The sequence below is a fragment of the Grampus griseus genome, assembly GCF_964374135.1.
Source record: "Grampus griseus genome assembly, chromosome: 9".
NCBI lineage: Eukaryota > Metazoa > Chordata > Mammalia > Artiodactyla > Delphinidae > Grampus > Grampus griseus.
In genome coordinates, this window is record NC_139003.1 from 4,065,037 (window position 1) to 4,083,384 (window position 18,348).

An 18,348-nucleotide genomic window follows, 5' to 3' on the forward strand; every position below is an offset into this window, starting at 1 on the left:
GATACTTACCTTTGCACAAGGGACTTACCACGCCTCACAGATGAAGGGATACTCAACATCAACGGCCCCTTGACTTCTAAGGGCTATGGTTGGTTTTCTTCTACAGGAAAAAGGGGGTCTATGTCCGCCATATGTGGGCCATCCATTCACCCAGTAGATGCAAAAGACATTTGACAATCTGTCTCTACGCCTTGTGAAATGCAACACAGGTACAGAAAAGTGCGTCCAATATCAATGTACAGACCTAGAAGGAATTATTACGAAGCAGCCTGTGTAAACCATGGTCAAGCATGAGAATCCTCCCCGCACTTTTAAAGTCCCCCGAACGCCTCCCTGCCATAACCTCCTCTCCCACCAACCAGAGGTAACGGCTCTTTGATTTGTACAGTCAGGATTCCCTTCATTTTTCTAAAAATATCCCATCCATCAGGGATTCCACGTCAGCATCCCCTAACAGGACATCTTAGCTTTACCTGTTTCGAACTTTACATAAACAAAGCCATACAGTATGTATTCTTTCAGGCCCGGCTTCTTTTGCTCAGTGGCATGTTTGGGAAAGTCCCTGTGCTTTCGAGCCTGTGTCCACGTTTTTGCCTCTGTCTGGTACCCTGCTGTATCAATACACTGATGGAGTCTTGCATCCTACTGCTGAGAGCGATTTGACCGGCTTCCAGTTTGAGGCTAGTACAAACATTCCTGCCATCAGCATTCTTGTACCTGTCCCGGAGTGCACAGCTGCAAGGATTTCTTGCAGGTACATGCCTGGGAGTGAGACAGGGAGTCACGGGGCATGGAGATCATCCACGTGCAGCTAATGTGAAATCGTTCGCGAAGTTTCAGATGTGCCCCTCCCCCCCAGTGTTCCACATCTTTGCCAAAATTAAGTGTTATAAATCTTTAGTAAATATTTGACTTTTCATTGGGTGTTTTGTCACTGCGATTTTAATTTGCCTTCCCCTGGTTATGCTTTTCCCTCTCTTACTAGAAGGTCCTAGGGCAGGTGACCCCTGGTCAGGGTCTAATATGTTTCTCAAGGGCACAGAAAGGTGAATTCTAAGTTGTTGGAGTTTCTTGTTTCCAGGTGATACTGAACTGCTTCTTATACAGCAAACGGCAAGCAAGAGCTCTGAGGAGGTGTCACCTTCTATCAGCTGGACTGAAATAATTCTTGCTTTGCAAAAGCCTCATCATTGTCGTAAAGTTTTGCGGGGATTGCTTCTCTCTTTTCTGTAAGCAAACCCAAACCAGTTGTGAATGTCACAACTTTCTGTCCAGAAGGCTTAGCCTTCTCCTCTCTGGAGCTTTTCACAAAAGTTGCTGCTCCATTTTGAAAAGACCACCTTTGCTGTGCACACCTGAATTTAATCACAGCTTTGTAACCTAGTTTTACACAGGTGAAAAATCAACAACAACAATAAAATAGGGAGAGACTTGGGGAAGCTAAGAAATGGAAAAAGACAGCAATGGATGGATGGAAATAAGGAATCTCTAATGGTTAAATTCATAGTCACTCCGATCAAATGTAAATAAATGGAAGGACATGTTCTTCCTGGAAAAGAGACCACAAAGGAGACACATCAGCTGAAGGTCAGATTGTAGCTTAAAGCAGGGATTAGACTAACTTTCCATAGTTCAAAGGCTTCGAGCTGGGACTATGGGAAATTCCCTGAAGGTAGGTTTCATGTGAACAGACTGTTCTAGCAAGTAGAACTTGTCAACAAGAGCCGGAGCTCTGAGTCCCTGAGTGAGTTCCAGAAAAGGCTAGAAATCCTACAGGGACAGAGCATTAGAAGAGATCTTGTTCTAGATGGTTTCTATATCCCTTCCAACATTCAGGCTCTATATTTCCTTCCAGTTGTGGTGGGAAAGAAGATAATTTTTGAAAGAATATATGATGGGCAAAAAAGACCCTGGACCGGGAGTGGGGAGCAGCTGAATAATCTCTCCCAATCTCAGCAATTTCAACCATACAAAAGAAATGATATTTGGCCTGTCCACACAATGGGTTGCTCTAATATCATAAAAGAGTGTGTGCAACGTTGCTTTATAATCTCTAAAGGTGCTATGCAAACTGTAAGTTATCATACAGAGTGAAGTAAGTCAGAAAGAGGAAAACAAATACCGTATGCTAACACATATATATGGAATCTAAAAAAATATATATGGTTCTGAAGAACCTATGGGCAGGACAGAATAAAGACGCAGACGTAGAGAATGGACTTGAGGACACGGGGAGGGGGAAAGGTAAGCTGGGACGAAGCGAGAGAGTGGCATGGACATATATACACTACCAAACGTAAAACAGCAGCTGCATAGCACAGGGAGATCAGCTCGTGCTTTGTGACCACCTAGAGCGGTGGGATAAGAGGGTGGGAGGGAGGGAGACGCAAGGGGGAGGAGACATGGGGATATAAATATATGTATAACTGATTCACTTTGTTATAAAGCAGAAACTAACACAACATCGTAAAGCAATTATATTCCGATAAATATGTTAAAAAAAAAAGAGTGGGGAATCTTAAAAAATATACACACAATTTACCAAGTCATAGGGAGAAGACCAAAAAAAAATCCCATTATGGAAAGTGTATCAGGATTTGATTTGGTCAGATACACAGAAATTTCTGGGAAACTCATATTCAACCAGAAAATCCTTGGTCTTCTGTCATAAATAATTATAGTTTTTATAAAAATGTGTTAATTCTTTTTTTTTCCTGAGCATAGAGATTCTAGTCCACAATTGAATCCTTTTGTAAGAAGGAGAGAATTTTGGCTTGAAGAGCATTAACTCTCATTTTCCAAAAATGTAGAATTAGAAGGTATAGAAAAATGACCTAATGTATATAGAGTCAAGAACAGACCCTAGAAGTTGCATTTCAGCCTCAAGTGCTAGAATCGTAGGAGACGGTTAGTCCAGCTGGCTCAAGTTCAGCTGGGTTCCCATTAGTAGAGGTTTCACTCCATGTTGCTTATATGCCACCAAAATCACAAAAGGAGAAAAGACAACCCACAGAATGGGAGACAATATTTGCAAACGATGCAACTGACCAGGGCTTCATTTCCAAAATATACAAACAGCTCGTGCAACTCAACAACAACAACAACAAAACCAAACAACCCAAAATCAGAAAAAGAGAATTATTTGAAGTAAAACTGTATGTTGCCTAATAGGGGATGCAAAAAAAAGAGGAAAATCTTATTTTTCAAACACCATTATCATGAAGAAAAGCAATTGGCCCTAGTTTCTCCCCATGCTTGAGACCCAATCACAGCTGGTACATTGACAACCAGGTCTTGTGGCTGGCCTCTGGCCAGCAATTCCTTTTTATTGTCACCGACGAGTAACACCAGCCTGGAAACCAGAACACCCTTGGCACCGTGGTTATTACAGCGTGGTTACTTTCCCTTCATAGCTAAGAAAGTCAAGCTACCAAGGCGACTGTGCCCACAGAGCTCCCACCCAACCAGTCTGCACTCTGCTCAACAGTGGCGCAAGCACTGACCTCTGGGAAGTGGTTGCATCACACGTGTGTGGGAACACTTTCCCCACCCACCCAGGAGCGACAGGGATAAAGGGGAATTCTGACCGGTTCTGTCCAGCTCCGACCTCTCAGCTCAGTGTGTGCATGTGTCCTATAAGGCCTGGGACATGCTCTTTCTTGAGTTCTAAGCTGTGGGTCCTGTTAATCCAATAGAACCGGCTCCAAGAAACCAAAGGAGGTCACAAAAGTCTCCTCCTCACTGAACTTATTTTAAAGGAATGAAAGGAAAAGAAAACAATGACCTGGGATTAATTTATTTACCTCCCGAAATAAAAACGGTACTGAAATGGTAGTTATTGAACTGTGATGTCGTGATTTATAACAAATACACAGTTCGGTCTGCAGCCACGGTTCACCGCTCCCAAAGCCTTGGGATGTCCAGAGCTGTAAGAGCCACAGGGCGTCTTCTGTCATAATATTTGGTCTTTTGTCCTGAAATCATTTCAGAGCCTTAAACTGAGATGAGTATCTTGTTATTCATAACACGCCCCTTTAAATGACATCTGAGTTCCCTGTTAACGAGGTGACCTTAGGGAATCCCCTAAGGATGGGGCTGGTTTCCAGGAGAACCAACCACGATTAGAGGGTTGGAACTCTCATTCCCACCCTCTGATCTCGGGGGAGAAGACAAAAGCTAGAGATTGAATCAGTGGTTGGCGGCTGACGATTTAATCAAGGCTGCCTATGTAATGGAGCCCCCGTAAAAACCCCAAAGGATGGGGTGTGTGGAGGGCTTCCGGGTTGGTGAAGCAGGACACGCCAGGGCTGGCGGCACCCCAAACTCCCCAGGGACAGAAGCTCCTGTATCTGTGACCCTTCCAGACCGGGCCCTGTGCAGCTCTTCATACGGCTCATTTATATTTTAACATCCTTTGTCATAAACCAGTTATCCAATAAGTAAACTGGTTTCCTGAGTTCTGTGAACCATGCTAGCAAATTAATGGAACCCAAGGAGGGGTCCTGGGAACCTCCGATCTCTAGCCGATCTTTCCGAAGCAGCTAGACTCGAGGTGTCGTCTGAAGTGGAAGCAGCCTTGTGACCGAGTCCTTTACCTGTGGGATCGGACGCTCTCTGCAGATGGATGGGGTTGGGACTGAGCTGAATTATAGGACACCCAGCTGGTGCGAGACAACTGCCTAGTGGCGCTAGAAAAAAACCACACGTGGCGACCACTAAAGTTGAGCACGAGCTTCAATTTCATTGTAGTTTTTTTTGTTTTTGTTTGTTTGTTTGTTTTTGCGGTACGCGGGCCTCCCACTGTCGTGGCCTTTCCCGTTGCGGAGCACAGGCTCCAGACGCGCAGGCTCAGCGGCCACGGCTCACGGGTCCAGCCGCTCCGCGGCATGTGGGATCCTCCCGGACCGGGGCACGAACCCGCGTCCCCTGCATCGGCAGGCGGACCCCCAACCACTGCGCCACCAGGGAAGCCCTCATTGTAGTTTTAAGTGGAAAATACACTATGTGTGGAATTCTCTCTCCTCTTATCGGACACATTAGAGCTTGAAGAAGTTCTTAAAAGAAAGAAAAGCACAACCAGAACCATGGGCTTGCTCATAAAAGCCGTCATCCTGAGCTCAGAAATGAACACCTGTCCATTCACGCATCCACCTGGGGCTCCCCATGCCCAGCTCCTGCGGGTGAACGAAGATGCTAGTGTTTTGGAAACACACCACACCTCTTAGGAATAATTCAGGGAGTTCAAAATCCAAATTAGCGACCAGGACAGATCAGAGAAGGGAGGGAAATCATCGAGGCATAGGAAAAGGCCAACTTAGGGTATTTACATGTCCCAACAGGAAGACCCAGCGATCCATCCAGTGAAGACTTGCACAGGACTCTGGAAAAGCAGGACTGCCCTATCTATGCTCTACAGTTCTACTCAAGACACTTTATAAAAGATCCTGACCTAACCATCCATTTCTGGGTTAGGACTTCCTCCTGGAAATCTTAGCACCTTAAATCCTGTAAGAGGTGTGTGAAATGATACCTGCTTCAGGCTTTTTTCTGCACAGGTGGGACTAATCAGCATTTCAAGAGGAGTCCGGTGATGGGGTTGATGATTTTATGAACGGACATGAACAACTAGGAAGTAGAGAAGTCTCTAAGTAGATGTCACACCCCTGGGATGCACAGGGATAACTCTTGAAAACCATGACCTCCGAAGTAATTTTGGAACCCATTTCAAGAAGGCAAATCCCGTCCAATATACACGCCCAAAAGCTCACATTTAGAACTATCACCATGGCTTTTATGTCACCAGGTTGCCCATCGCTGTAAGGAAGCGGGGTCATGTTTCCAATTACCTTCAGATAGAGGAAAAACACTGCCTTTCTAAAGGATGTGCCCCTAAAAGTCATTTCACAAGTGTGTGTCCCTGTTCCCAAGGAAGGTCAACAGCGGGGGGGTCTGTGTCCCACACAAGTTCCTATAACTAACTCATCTATAAACCTCAAAGCCTTTCCTCTGCTCACCGGGCTTATTATAAGCGGGGCATCAACACGAGAAGGTCATCCTGTTTAGTAGAACTGAATCAGTAAAGTACCCAGAGGGCCTGAAAGCCAGCTCTCACTGTGGGTGGTTCCTCTCCGGGGTTTCTATCCAACACAGGAAGGGGAAGTAAGATTGCAGAAGATCCCAGCCTCGTGGTATCACAGATATATCCAGTCAGTGATCAGAGCGCTACCATCAGTGGCCACAGGAAAAACATCAGCTTTCCCTACATGAGAAACTCATCCCCAGGCTGCAACTTTCATCTAAAAGCAACACCCACCAACCACGAAGATTCTCAGGCATCCCTGTGGCCTGCAGACCTCTGACCCTCAGCTTCCACTTTCTGAACCTCCTCTGACACAACTCTGGTCACCAAGGGCCTGGCCATCCTCCTTCACCCACCATCTGCTTGCAGGGCCACCAAAACACACCAAGGAAGCGGGACGCTGTCACCTAGGGTATAGGGCAGTCCCCCGAGACTCTGATTTTTTAAATAACCTTTACTCAGTCTCCAGGAAGCAACCCCATATCTGGGAAACGCTCAGATGGACCGAGTGAGGGAACTGAGCATGAAGTAATATCCTCTGGATAATCAAATTTTCCACTGACCCTAGAACCTACTGCAAGAGGATAAGCCTCTCTCAAATAGCCCATTTAATTCAAACAACAGTTTAATAAGTAGGATATCAACACAGTCATAAAGGAAGATTGGGTTGAAACAAATGCAAGTCATCCCCCATATGAATTTTCAAATGTAGATTTTATGAAAATACAGCGATTTGAAAAAACAATTTCTGTTCTGAGAGACTGGAAAAATCTTGGTCATTTTCTAGGTGTGTTAAATCGCAGATGGAACGTGGCTTAGTTCTCACAATATCAGAAATAAAGTTTATGAAAAAGACTCTTCTCAAGAATGAAAATAGAAGTTGTGAATGATTCCACCCGTGTTATTTCTTTTACTCATTTATTATGCCAAAATGAGAGAGTTTACCAGGGAGGCTGCCTTCTCTGAATCGGCTGCCAGGAGTCATAAACTTCTCAAGCAACATGTGAGGAATAAAACGTTCACTGAGATTTTAGGAAAATAGATTTTTCAATTAAGGGTTACAGCAGGGCAAAGACAAGCCACGCGCTATTGTCACAGTTCTCGGGAACAAGAGACCACAGGTCCAGACCACATGGTCACACATGGGAACGTGAGTGGAGACTGGAATGAAAAGCAATTTCCATTCCTGGCTGTAAGGGGACGTGGCACCTCTCCCATCACTCTGGCAGGACCAAGTGTCTCCCTTTTACACATCAAACCTCAGATGTGGGTCCAGAGAGCTCCAAGGGCCCTGCATGGAGATGGAGTCTGTGTCCATGTCTCTGTGTGTCTGTTGATGCATCAACACTGCATATACGGCACGTTCCACCCCTTTTCACAGCAGTCAGATATGCAGCCGCTCAGCCGTCAGTAATGGGAGGAAGTCATCCTCGCGCTCGTGGGGCATGTAAAGTATCACCTGAACTCCAGTCAGGCGGCGAGTGCGAAGAATTTGCCCGTCATCGAGTCCAACAGAGGCTGCGATTCGCCAGTCTTCCAAAACAGCTGATGAAAAATTAGGGCTCAGTAAGTCTCCAAACAACGATTTAAGTGCGGCGTGATCACTCAGGTAAAGCTGCGTGCATTTAGCCGGAATGTGACATTTCAGAAAAGGTACAAAGCCAACTGCAGAGCAATAATTATCAATTTAAGAACTGATGCAACGTTGAAAAGTTGAGTGAGTCTGTGTCGCATTTTTCTCTTAGGCCAACAAACAGATGAGTCTAAAAACCTAACTGGTGGCTGTAGACTTATCTAGACTCAGTTCAACCTGCTCTGATTACACTTATAAAAAGCAGACACAGAGGAGGGTGACAGCCTGATTCACCGTTTGAGTGAAAATGAGATCAGTGTTCTTCTCACTCTTTATTTTCTGCAATGAACGCAGAGAGCGGGTAGTGGGAGGGAAGATCTTAAAAGTTTTTAATGACGATGTCGTATACAGATGTTGCTATGTCACAACGTACCATCTAACTTACGAGAAGAAACACTGGACAATAGACTTAGGTGAAGAATCAATCAAGCATCGTTATTATTAACAGGAGAACAAACCTGAATCCTCTCTCTCCCCTCAGTCCTAAGTGTGTACGTTTCACTAGCACATTATGGCACAATATATGAGAGGAATTAGGGTGTGGGTGGGAATTTAATTGGAAAACATTACTCCATACGCGTTTCTGCCCTGTTTATACATGAAATTACGCGGAACAGCCCGACGTCTAAAAAGGGAGTGGGAAAATTAGGGACACAGGTGTATTTCCACAGACAATTAGGTAAGCCACTCGGAGAACCCAGACTGATGAAGGAAGGCTCTGGAATGACTGGCCTGTCGTCTGCGCGGGGCGGGGGGTCGGGGGCGTTCTACACAATAGTTCCTTTAATACGGTTACCGCGCTCCTCAGGCCAGAAGCCAAGCTCCAAGCGGATGGCACTCCTTCCTCCGGCAGGCAACAGGTGTCTTGCCGTGGGTGTGGTTAAGTCGGCTGGGTACTGGTTCAATTCGAATACATTTTCCACTTCCCGTCTCTTTTTGTTGAAAGCAAGACCTCGAAATGGCTCACCGGCTGAGTTCTCCCAAACACACCTCTGCTCCCCGCCCCCCATCGCCTGCACCCAACCCACCTCGTAACCAGCTGCAGACCCTGGACCTGAAGGAGTCCCTGCATTTCCAGCGGTACCTTCAGAGCCGCACGCCAACCCCTACCTCCCCGCCCCTGCTTCACAACAAAGTACCGCCGGGCGAGTAGCGTGAAAACAGGGGCCCTCCTCCGAAGCATCCCACAGCAACCCGGAAAGGGTTAAAGCGTCAGCCAAATAAACACGCTCAGGCACACACACAGTTTCCAGAGAACAAGATGGCAACCTCCTCGTCCTCGACCCCCTCAGCCCCCGGCACGGGCTCGGGATGAGGACGGCAGGAGCGCCAAAGCGGCGCGGTGCCCGGGAGCGGAAGGGGGTCGGCGAGGGACGCGGGACGCCGGGGTCCTCGAGTTAGCAAAGTTGTCAAGGCGCAATGCCCCCTGGCCCGCCGCCCTGAGCCGCCCACCGATCCGAGGTCCCCGGCGGCGCACGGTCCTCCTCGGGGAGCGATGTGCCATTATTACGCTCGCTGGCAGAGTCGGCCTTTCGGGAGAGTCGTTGTTGTCATACCCGGGAGCAGGGCCCCGCCCGGCCGGCCGGCGGTCGCGGGGGCAGCCGCCGGAACAGAGCGACAGGCGTCCGCCCCGAGTGAGCCACAGGCTTTGCGGACCCTACCAGGTCCCGGGCTCGGGAACTCGCGGCCCCGAGGCCGGCGCGGGCATCCCGGCCCCGCGGTCCTCCCCTGGCCTCGGCGACCTCGCTCTCCGCGTGTCTCCCGGGGGTCTGCCGCGCACTGGGACAGACGCGCAGTCGGCGAGGGCCGGTCCGCCTCCCCTTGCCCACCTCGCGCACCCCCGCCCGTGGCCCAAGACACCAAGCCACCTGCCCAAAGCACAGGGACCCAGAGCTGCAAAGTTGTAATTTGGAAGCGAACGCCTGATCCTTCGTAGCCGGGCGGCCGCCGCTGCGGGTAGGGGGGATTCAGGTGGGAAATGGTGGCGGCACCGCCGCGCTCCGCACGGGGGTCGCGGTCCTTCCCGGGGGTGCGGGACTCGCCCCCCGTCCCCGATCCCCCCTGCAGGTCCTCCCGGCCCCCGCGCGCCTCACCAGCACTCACCATCACGTTCCCTTGCATTTTAGCCGTCTTAATCATCGCCTTTTCCTTCATTTTGCCCCAAGTCTGAACCCGACTTCTGGCCCAGAGAAGAGTAACTTAATCCATTGTCTCGGTGATGATTAAAGTAGAGACTGGACCGGCCGAGGACTGGGTGGAGTTGGCTTTCGCAGGAAAAAAAAAAATTCTTCCAGCGCTTCGGCTTCCCCCTCCGCCACCCTGCCCCTCTCCTCTCCCCGGCGGATCACAATAGCAATCAACTCTTTTCGGCCGCCGCGGAGATAGAAAAATACACAGCCGGAGAGCAGGGTGAGATCCTGTTTCAACAAACACCGGGCGCCGGGAGCGGGAGCGCGGGGAAGAGGCTGAGAGCCGCGGGGCCAGCTAGACAGCCTGCGTGTCCTGCTGGCTGGCCGGCCAGCCGCGCTCTGCCAGCGACGCTAGGAGACGCGCGGGGCGCACGCGGGGGCACTGGGCCGCGCGGCCGGCTGGGGGGATGCTCTGCGGGCAGCGCCGGGTGCCGCCGGCGCCGCACTGGTCCCTAAGGGCGGGGACCCCGGCAAGGCGGCGGCGACGACAGGGCGCGCGGGCCCCTGTGTGTGTATCTGTGTGTGTGTGTGTGTGTGTGTGTGTGCGCGCGCGCGCGCGCGTACACACACCGGCTGTTCAGCCCGAACCCGGCTGGACCAGGAAGCCTCGGGCTGCATCAAGGTTAGGCGCGCCGAAAGGTCTGTGTAGAGCCGGGAGCCCCTCCAAGCACCCTCTCCTGGGGTACACGCCCCCTCCCCGCGGGCCGGGTGTGCGCGGAGCACACACGCTTGGTTTTTACGAACAGGCACCGCGATGTCCGCGGGTAGAGCCGCCGCCTCCCGCCTAGCGTGAACGCTGGATCTGCTGCGACTATCTCCTGTCTGCGCCCCCGGGAGGGGAGGGAGAGGCCGGGCAGAGTCGGGCGCCGCCTAGCACCGTCGGCTGCAAGGGTGGAGAAGCCGAGCAGGGTGAAGCGGAGGGCTCATAAATAATGTTGTTTAGGGTTACCATGGGACACACGTTGCGTCTCCATGGTTGCACTCTGGGTCCGCATCCGAATCTGCCGCCGCGGCTGGTCCACGGCATGGGGTTCCTTGCTGGGTAGCAGCACTCCCGGCACCCGCTGGCCCGGCCGCTCTGCGCCCGCACACCTGGCTTCCCAGGCTCCACCTTCCCCCCCAGGCCTCTGCCCCAGCTGCGGCCCCTAAAGCGTCTTTGTTTCTTCGGACGTGATCCCACGCTCTTCTCACAGCCCACCCCGCACCAAGGGGTCTGCCTGGCCCCGGAGCCCAAACCCCGGCTCTGAGCCCCCACCCAACCTCCACCCCAAGCGGCGGGTTGCCCAGTGATCGCGCCCAGTGTTCCCTGATCACCACCCCCGGGGCGCTCGTGGACGGTTGAATCTTTCACACCCGCGGGTTAGCTCCCTGGACCACACAGGGACGCGCGCTCCCGAGAGCGCGCACGCAGAAGGTGGCCAAATTCAAACGCTGACCAACCCAAGCCGCCGGGAAGAGCGCACAGAGGATGCTCCGCACGCCGCGGCTTTCCTCCACCGAGGACCAGACCACCGCCAAAACCGGACTGGAGCTGTTTCAACCGACATCAGCACATCAGGCTTGAACTCACTGTCGTGTGTGTGTTTGTACGTCCTCGCCTGGGGGGCAGTGGCGGGAAGGAGAGGCTAGGAGCGGTTTGAGAAGCCTTTCCATTTTTTTACATTCACAAAAAATCGCATGTAAGAATGAATAAGAGGCCAGTTTCCAACCCACACTCAAGCAGAAAATTCTGAGCGATTGCAACAGTAATTATATGTAAATTATCCAAAATGCCTTCATATATTAAACATTATATATATAAGCATTATATATATATACACACATATATGGTAGGTATATATAAGCACACGCAAGCAGCAGGTGAAAAATACTTGTAACTAATGATTTGGCTTAAGAAGTAAGTGGAAGAAATAGGTGAAACAAAGCTAATGGAAAAGCAGCTTTTAAAGGAACGTGGATTAGGATTTGCCTGGAAAGTGGCAGGCACAACACTATTCTTTTTTTTTTTTTTTTTTTTTTTTTTGCAGTACGCGGGCCTCTCACTGCTGTGGCCTCTCCCGTTGCGGAGCACAGGCTCCGGACACGCAGGCTCAGCGGCCATGGCTCACGAGCCCAGCCGCTCCGCGGCATGTGGGATCCTCCTGGACCGGGGCACGAACCCGTGTCCCCCGAATCGGCAGGCGGACTCTCAACGACTGCGCTACTAGGGAAGCCCAACACTATTCATGGTTTAAGAAGCACTTTCCTATGTTAGGATTCTTAATGACAGCCTTCTCTAGAAACGAACATGGGCTCAGATCATCCTTGTACTGTTGACTTTTACACTAAACCCAGCTTCATGTGGACCAAAAATATTGCCAATCTAATTCTGCTTTTAAGCAGCATTAAAATGGTTCATTCTCTTCTTTGTTTGAAGTGGCATTAATTCCTTTAGAATCTTCTTCCCTCTCTTTCTCACCAAAACTTCTCCCTCACAACCTGGCTTTTCCCATCCCATCACACATTGGAGTAGGGAGGGAAAACTGAGAAAACACAGCAAAAGTATATTTTACCGAGGTATAATTGACGTATCAATTATGTTAGTTTCAGGTGTACAACATAATGAACTGATATGTGTAAACACTGTGAAATGCTCATCACAAGAGGTCTTGTTAGAATCCGTCACCATACCTAATTTAAGTAAAATTTTTTTCTTGTGATGAGAACTTTTAAGATCTACTCTCTTAGTAACTTTCAAATATGCGATACAGTATTATTAACTATAGTTACACTGCTATACATTACATTCCCATGACTTATTTATTTCATAACTGGAAGTTTGTACTTTTTGACGGCGTTCACTCATTTCTCCCTACACCCCTACCCTTGCAATCAATCTATTTTCTGTATTTATAAGCTTGGTTTTTGTTTTGCTTTTTAGATTCCACATATAAGTGAGAGCATACAGTATTTGTTTTTCTATGTCTGACTTATTTCAGTTAGCATAATGCCCTCAAGGTACATCTACATTGTCACAAATAGCAAGATTTCATTCTTTTTTATGGCTGAATAATATTCCACTGTGTGTATATCTACCCATCAATGGGCACTTATGTTGCTTCCATATCTTGGCTATTGTAAATGATGCTGCAATGAACATGAGGGGCATATGTCTTTTGAAGTTAGTGTTTTCATTTTCTTTGGACAAATACCCAGAAGTGACATTGCTGGATCATATAGTAGTTCCACTGTTATTTTTTTTGAGGAACCTCCAAACTGTTTTCCATAGTGGCTGCACCAATTTACATTCCCACCAACAATGCACAAGGGTTCCCTTTTCTCCACACCCTCATCAACATTTGTTATTTCTTGCCTTTTTGATAAGAGCCATTCTAACAGGTGTGAGGTGATGTCTCACTGTGGTTTTGATCTGTAATCCCCTGATGATTCGTGATGCTGAGCATCTTTTCATGTACCTGTTGGCCATCTGAATGCATTCCTTAGAAAAATATCTATTCAGATCCTCCACCATGTTTTAATCAGATTATTTGTTTATTTGATATTAAGCTGTATGCGTTCTTTATGTATTTTGGAAATTAGTCCTTTATCGCATGTATGATTTGCAAATATTTTCTCCCATTTGGTAGCCTGTCTTTTCATTCTGTTGGTTGTTCTCTTTGCTGTGAAGAAAATTTTTAGTTTGATGTAGTCCCACTTGTTTACTTTTACTTCTGTTGCCTTTGCCTTTGGTGTCAAATCCAAAAAAACTACTGCAAGACAAATGTCATTTATATTTTCTTCTACTGTTTCAGGTCTTACATTCATGTTCTCAATCCACCGTGAGTTAATTTTTGTGTATGGTGTAAAATAGTGGTCCAGTTTCATTCTTTTGCATGCAGTCGTCCAGTCTTCCCAACAAAACTTATTGAAGAGACCGGGCTCTCTATTCTGTTTCACTGATCTATGTCTGTTTTTACGCCAGTACCGATACTGTTTTGTTGACCAGAGCTTTGTAATAAAATCAGGGGTTATGATGCCTCCAGCTTTGTTCTTCTAAGATTGCTTTGGCTACTTGGGGCCTTTTTTGATCCCATACAAATTTTAGGATTGCTCTATTTCTGTGAAAAATGCCATTGGAATATTGATAGGGATTGCATTGAATCTGTAAACTGCCTTGGGTAGTATGGACATTTTAACAATATTAATTCTTGTAAACCGTGCGCATGGAATATCTTTCCATTGATTTATTCTTCATCAATTTCTTTCATTAATGTCTTACAGTTTTCAGTGTCAGTGTACAAGTCTTTCACCTCCTTGGTTAAGTTTATTCCAAGGTACAGGACAAGATTGTTTTAACCTGCCGTTTTTATAGCTTCCTTGAAATTATCTCTAGAAATACAAAGCAGAATAATATGGTTTAAACTTAAGTTAATAAATGAATAATTCTGACAGTAGTCAATGTTTTTCCCAACACTCACCCGAGAGCTATCAGCCAAAACTATTTGTCTGGCTCACCTGTGCTACCTTACTCCTGCCTGTGGCCTCTGGAAGAAATGCCTGGGCTTCCCTGGTGGCGCAGTGGTTGGGAGTCCGCCTGCCGATGCAGGGGACACGGGTTCATGCCCCGGTCCGGGAAGATCCCACGTGCCGCGGAGCGGCTGGGCCCGTGAGCCATGGCCGCTGAGCCTGCGCGTCCAGAGCCTGTGCTCCGCAACGGGAGAGGCCGCAACAGTGAGAGGCCCGTGTACCTCAAAAAAAAAAAAAAAAAAAGAAAGAAATGCCTGTAGAAAAAATAGGGCTAAAGCAGGCATAAAGAGGGAATAGAACAGCAAAGCAACTCTAAATATTAAATAATGACTATTCAGTCTTTGCAGCTCATCTGCTTTTAGTCATTGACCTACGGAATACTGGAGAGACAAAGAATGAGGATAGATAAAGAGGAATCCAGGAGGAAGAAAGAAGCCAAGAGTATAGGGGGGAAATGCTTAAAAAAGGAGGAGGCTCAACTGCCATATTATTTTGGGATATTAAATTTTATAAGAAAATTAAATTAGGAAATATTTGAAGATAGCACAGACATCAGAACCCCTCTCCTCACCCCCATCCTCAGAATGTTTTTTTTTTCCTGTGCTGCATTTATGAACATGGGATGCAAATGTGGTCCTATATTTAGCAACTAAGTGTTGACTCAGCTCCAGTTTTTGCAGTTGAATTTCCAGTTTTCTTTCTAATCTACAAGAAGGCATGCTCATCTCATGGTTTTCACTGTAGTATCTCTGTGAGGTTTGAGCAGGTGGGATCTGCCATGCTTTGCGGCACCTACACACCATCTACCTTTGCTCAGTGTGGGCTCGTGGACGTTATTTAACTCGGACGGGCTCTCTCCAAACCTGCTATAACGGAGTTGTTGTTTCGTCCATCCTTCTGCTCCATCCTTAATTTACGTATTGTTGGCATTAGCAACTGCGTTGATCAAAGCAGCTTTGATTTAAGTTGAGACTTTTGGCACAATGTTCAGTTTCACATTTGACAACAGGTGATATTTACAACAGAAGAACAGATGCAGCGTGTCGTTTTGTCAATGTTCATTTCTTGTGACTTACTACTAAAAGCTTAACTTTGCCGAGGTGAATTCCGCTGTAAGGAGACTCAACATGTGAAATTCCCAACTCATAAAACTGAAAGTCAAGGTAGCTGTATTAGGGTTTTCCAGAGAAACAGAATATACATGGATGTGGTGTGTGTGTGTATATATATATATGTATATATAGTATAAATTTACTATAAGCGATCGGCTCACATGAATCTGAAGGCTCTCAAGTCCCCACATCCACAGCAGGTGAGCTGGAGACCCAGGAGAACCAGGGGCATTAGCTCCAGTCCAGAAGCCAACAGAGTCAAGACCCAAGAAAAGTTAATGTTTCAGTTTGAGTCTGAAGGCAGGAAAAAAACACTGATATCTCAGCTCAAAGCAGTCGGGTAGGAGCTCCCCCTTACTCAGCCTTTCTGTTCTATTCATGTCTTCAACTGATTGGATGAGGCCCACCCACGTCAAAGAGGGCAATCTGCTTTCCCCAGTCTACTGATTCAAATGTTAAACTCATCCAAAAAAAAAAAAAAAACACACCCTCACAGAAACATCCAGAATAATGTTTGAGCAAAGATCTGGATACCCTGTGGCCCAGTCAAGTTGACACATAAAACTAACCATCACAGTGCACAGGAAAAGAGAATGATTTTCTCATCACAAACTATTCTTGACCCACAGATTAATCCATTACTCAGGTTCTTTAAAATGTGAGCTTTCTTATTGCACTGAAGACATCATTCATCCTATATAATTTGATTTACCCATGAATTTCCAGGAAGAGATCTTCTGAAAAAAATGAGATCTGTCAATATTTATTTTAAAAATTTCACAGGGGGCTTCCCTGGTGGCGCAGTGGTTGAGAGTCCACCTGCCGATGCAGGGGACACGGGTTCGTGCCCCGGTCTGGGAAGATTCCACATGCCGCAGAGCGGCTGGGCCTGTGAGCCATGGCCGCTGAGCCTGCATGTCTGGAGCCTGTGCTCCGCAACGGGAGAGGCCACAACAGTGAGAGATGTCAGAGAAATCCCAAGTGTACACGTAAACGCCCTTCCAAATTTAATTAGAAGACCTTTATCTTTGACAGCGTTTTCCCTTGCCTGTGTAGACCAAGAGTCGAGGAAATTGTGTAAGTTAATCTCTGTCCCTGGCCTTGCTCAGTTGAACGGGGTTATTTTCCTTGAGCACTGACATCATGAACTTCTCAGGAACGAGATGATTCTGAACCAGATCCTCTACATTAGATGGGCCCTAGCGGTTTCTATTTTAGGAAATAGACTCCTATGGACCAAAGCATCTGTGGGTTGGGGTTTCTCTTCTCTCCGAGCACCTGTCTCTGAACACTAATGAGTGTGTTCTACTACATACCCATTTCACAGGTGGAGGAAGGAAGGGTAAAGAGCCTGGGTTTCATACTCCAATTCATGCCACTAGTCAACGTTCCAGGCTACGACCACAGCTATTTCACCTGCTCAGCTAACACTGCCTCCGTACCCCAGTGAAGACCTCTTGACCAGTACAGTATTTTGTTGGTATTAAATACCTTCTTAATGAAGTGTAGGAACTGTTAACTGTTGATAGCTCTTTTATACATTAGGAACATCTATATAGAGAAGCTCTGTAAATAAGCAAAGTATCGGAAAATAAAAGCAGTTAAATGCATGAAAATCCTATTATCTTTGGGCAATGTAAAATTCCTTTACGTAACATCTGTTTAAGAGCACCAGGAGAGCAGAGTATATATTTTAGGGTTCCTATGGAATATTTTGTAGAAAAAAAAAAATAGCCCAACACTTAACGGTCTAAAAGTAATGGACATAGAACATGTCTGTAGGTAAAAAGAGGGACTTGAATTTGCTCCTAAGATTATGCATTCAGTTTAGCCACTGAGCTGGGAACACACAGATCTCTTGACTTTTGCCAGGGTTCTTTTCTCTGAGCCCAAGATTATAAATGCCCAGAAAGGAACGAAAACCTGAACGGTTGTCAGGAAACTGTCATCTGTCTCGGCAATCGAGGAGAATCAAACCTGGATGTTCTGGAGTTGTGGACCCGCTGCAAATTGATGGCTGACGCGCACTTCCAACACATTATTTCTTCCCTGCTAAAAATGCCACAAGCAGACTTTTTAAAAATACCTTTTAAAATATGAGTTTGACTCTTGTTTTTCTACAAAAGTAATATTAACTCAAAGTCACAACAAGCTGTCACTTCACACCCACTAAAATTGCTATAATAAAAAGGTCAGATAATAACAACTATTGGTAGGGATGGAGAGAAACTGGAACCCTCACACATTGCTGGTAGGAGTGTAAAATGGTGGAACCACCATGGAAAACAGTTCCTCAAAAGGCCTGATGTTAAGTTACCACTTGACCCAGCAATTCCAATCCTGGGTATATAGTCAAGAGAAGTGAAAACATATGCCCACCAAAAACTTGGATACAAATGTTCATAGCAGCATTATTTATAATAGGCAAAAGGGGGAAATAACCCAAGTGTCCATCACGGATGAACGGATAAACAAAATGGGATGTATTCTTACAATGCAATATCATTCAGCCATAGAAGGAATGAGGTACTGATTCATGTCACAACATAGAGGGATCTTATAAACATCTTATGCTGAGTGCAAGAAGCCAGTCACAAAAGAGTACATGTTGTATGACTCCATTTACATGAAATGTCTACAGAGACAGACAGTAATGGTTGCCTGGGACTGGATATGAGTTGGCGGGAGAGGAGACAAGTTTGTGATGGGCATCCGGGGGGGGAATGACTGCAAGTGGGTATAAGGATTCTTTTTCATCTAGAATTAGATTAAGCTGATGGCTGCACAACTCTGTAAACATACTAAAAATTGAGTTGTACAATTTGAATG

General features: G+C 47.0%; 1 protein-coding gene across 2 annotated transcripts in view; it reads right to left on the bottom strand.

Annotated features, from left to right (window-relative positions):
* The window catches only part of DPP6 (dipeptidyl peptidase like 6), a gene marked incomplete at both ends in the record, with an annotated part of 1,026,243 nt that overhangs the window by 924,630 nt on the left and 83,265 nt on the right, over positions 1–18,348 (bottom strand). Inside the window, one exon of one of the 2 annotated variants that reach the window (XM_082662525.1) lies at positions 9,816–9,866. The exons of the other annotated variant lie outside the window; for it this stretch is intronic. Within the exon in view, the coding sequence (XP_082518651.1) occupies positions 9,816–9,866 (51 nt within the window). Of the gene's footprint in view, positions 1–9,815; positions 9,867–18,348 lie in introns of those variants that run through there. 2 annotated transcript variants of the gene reach the window in all.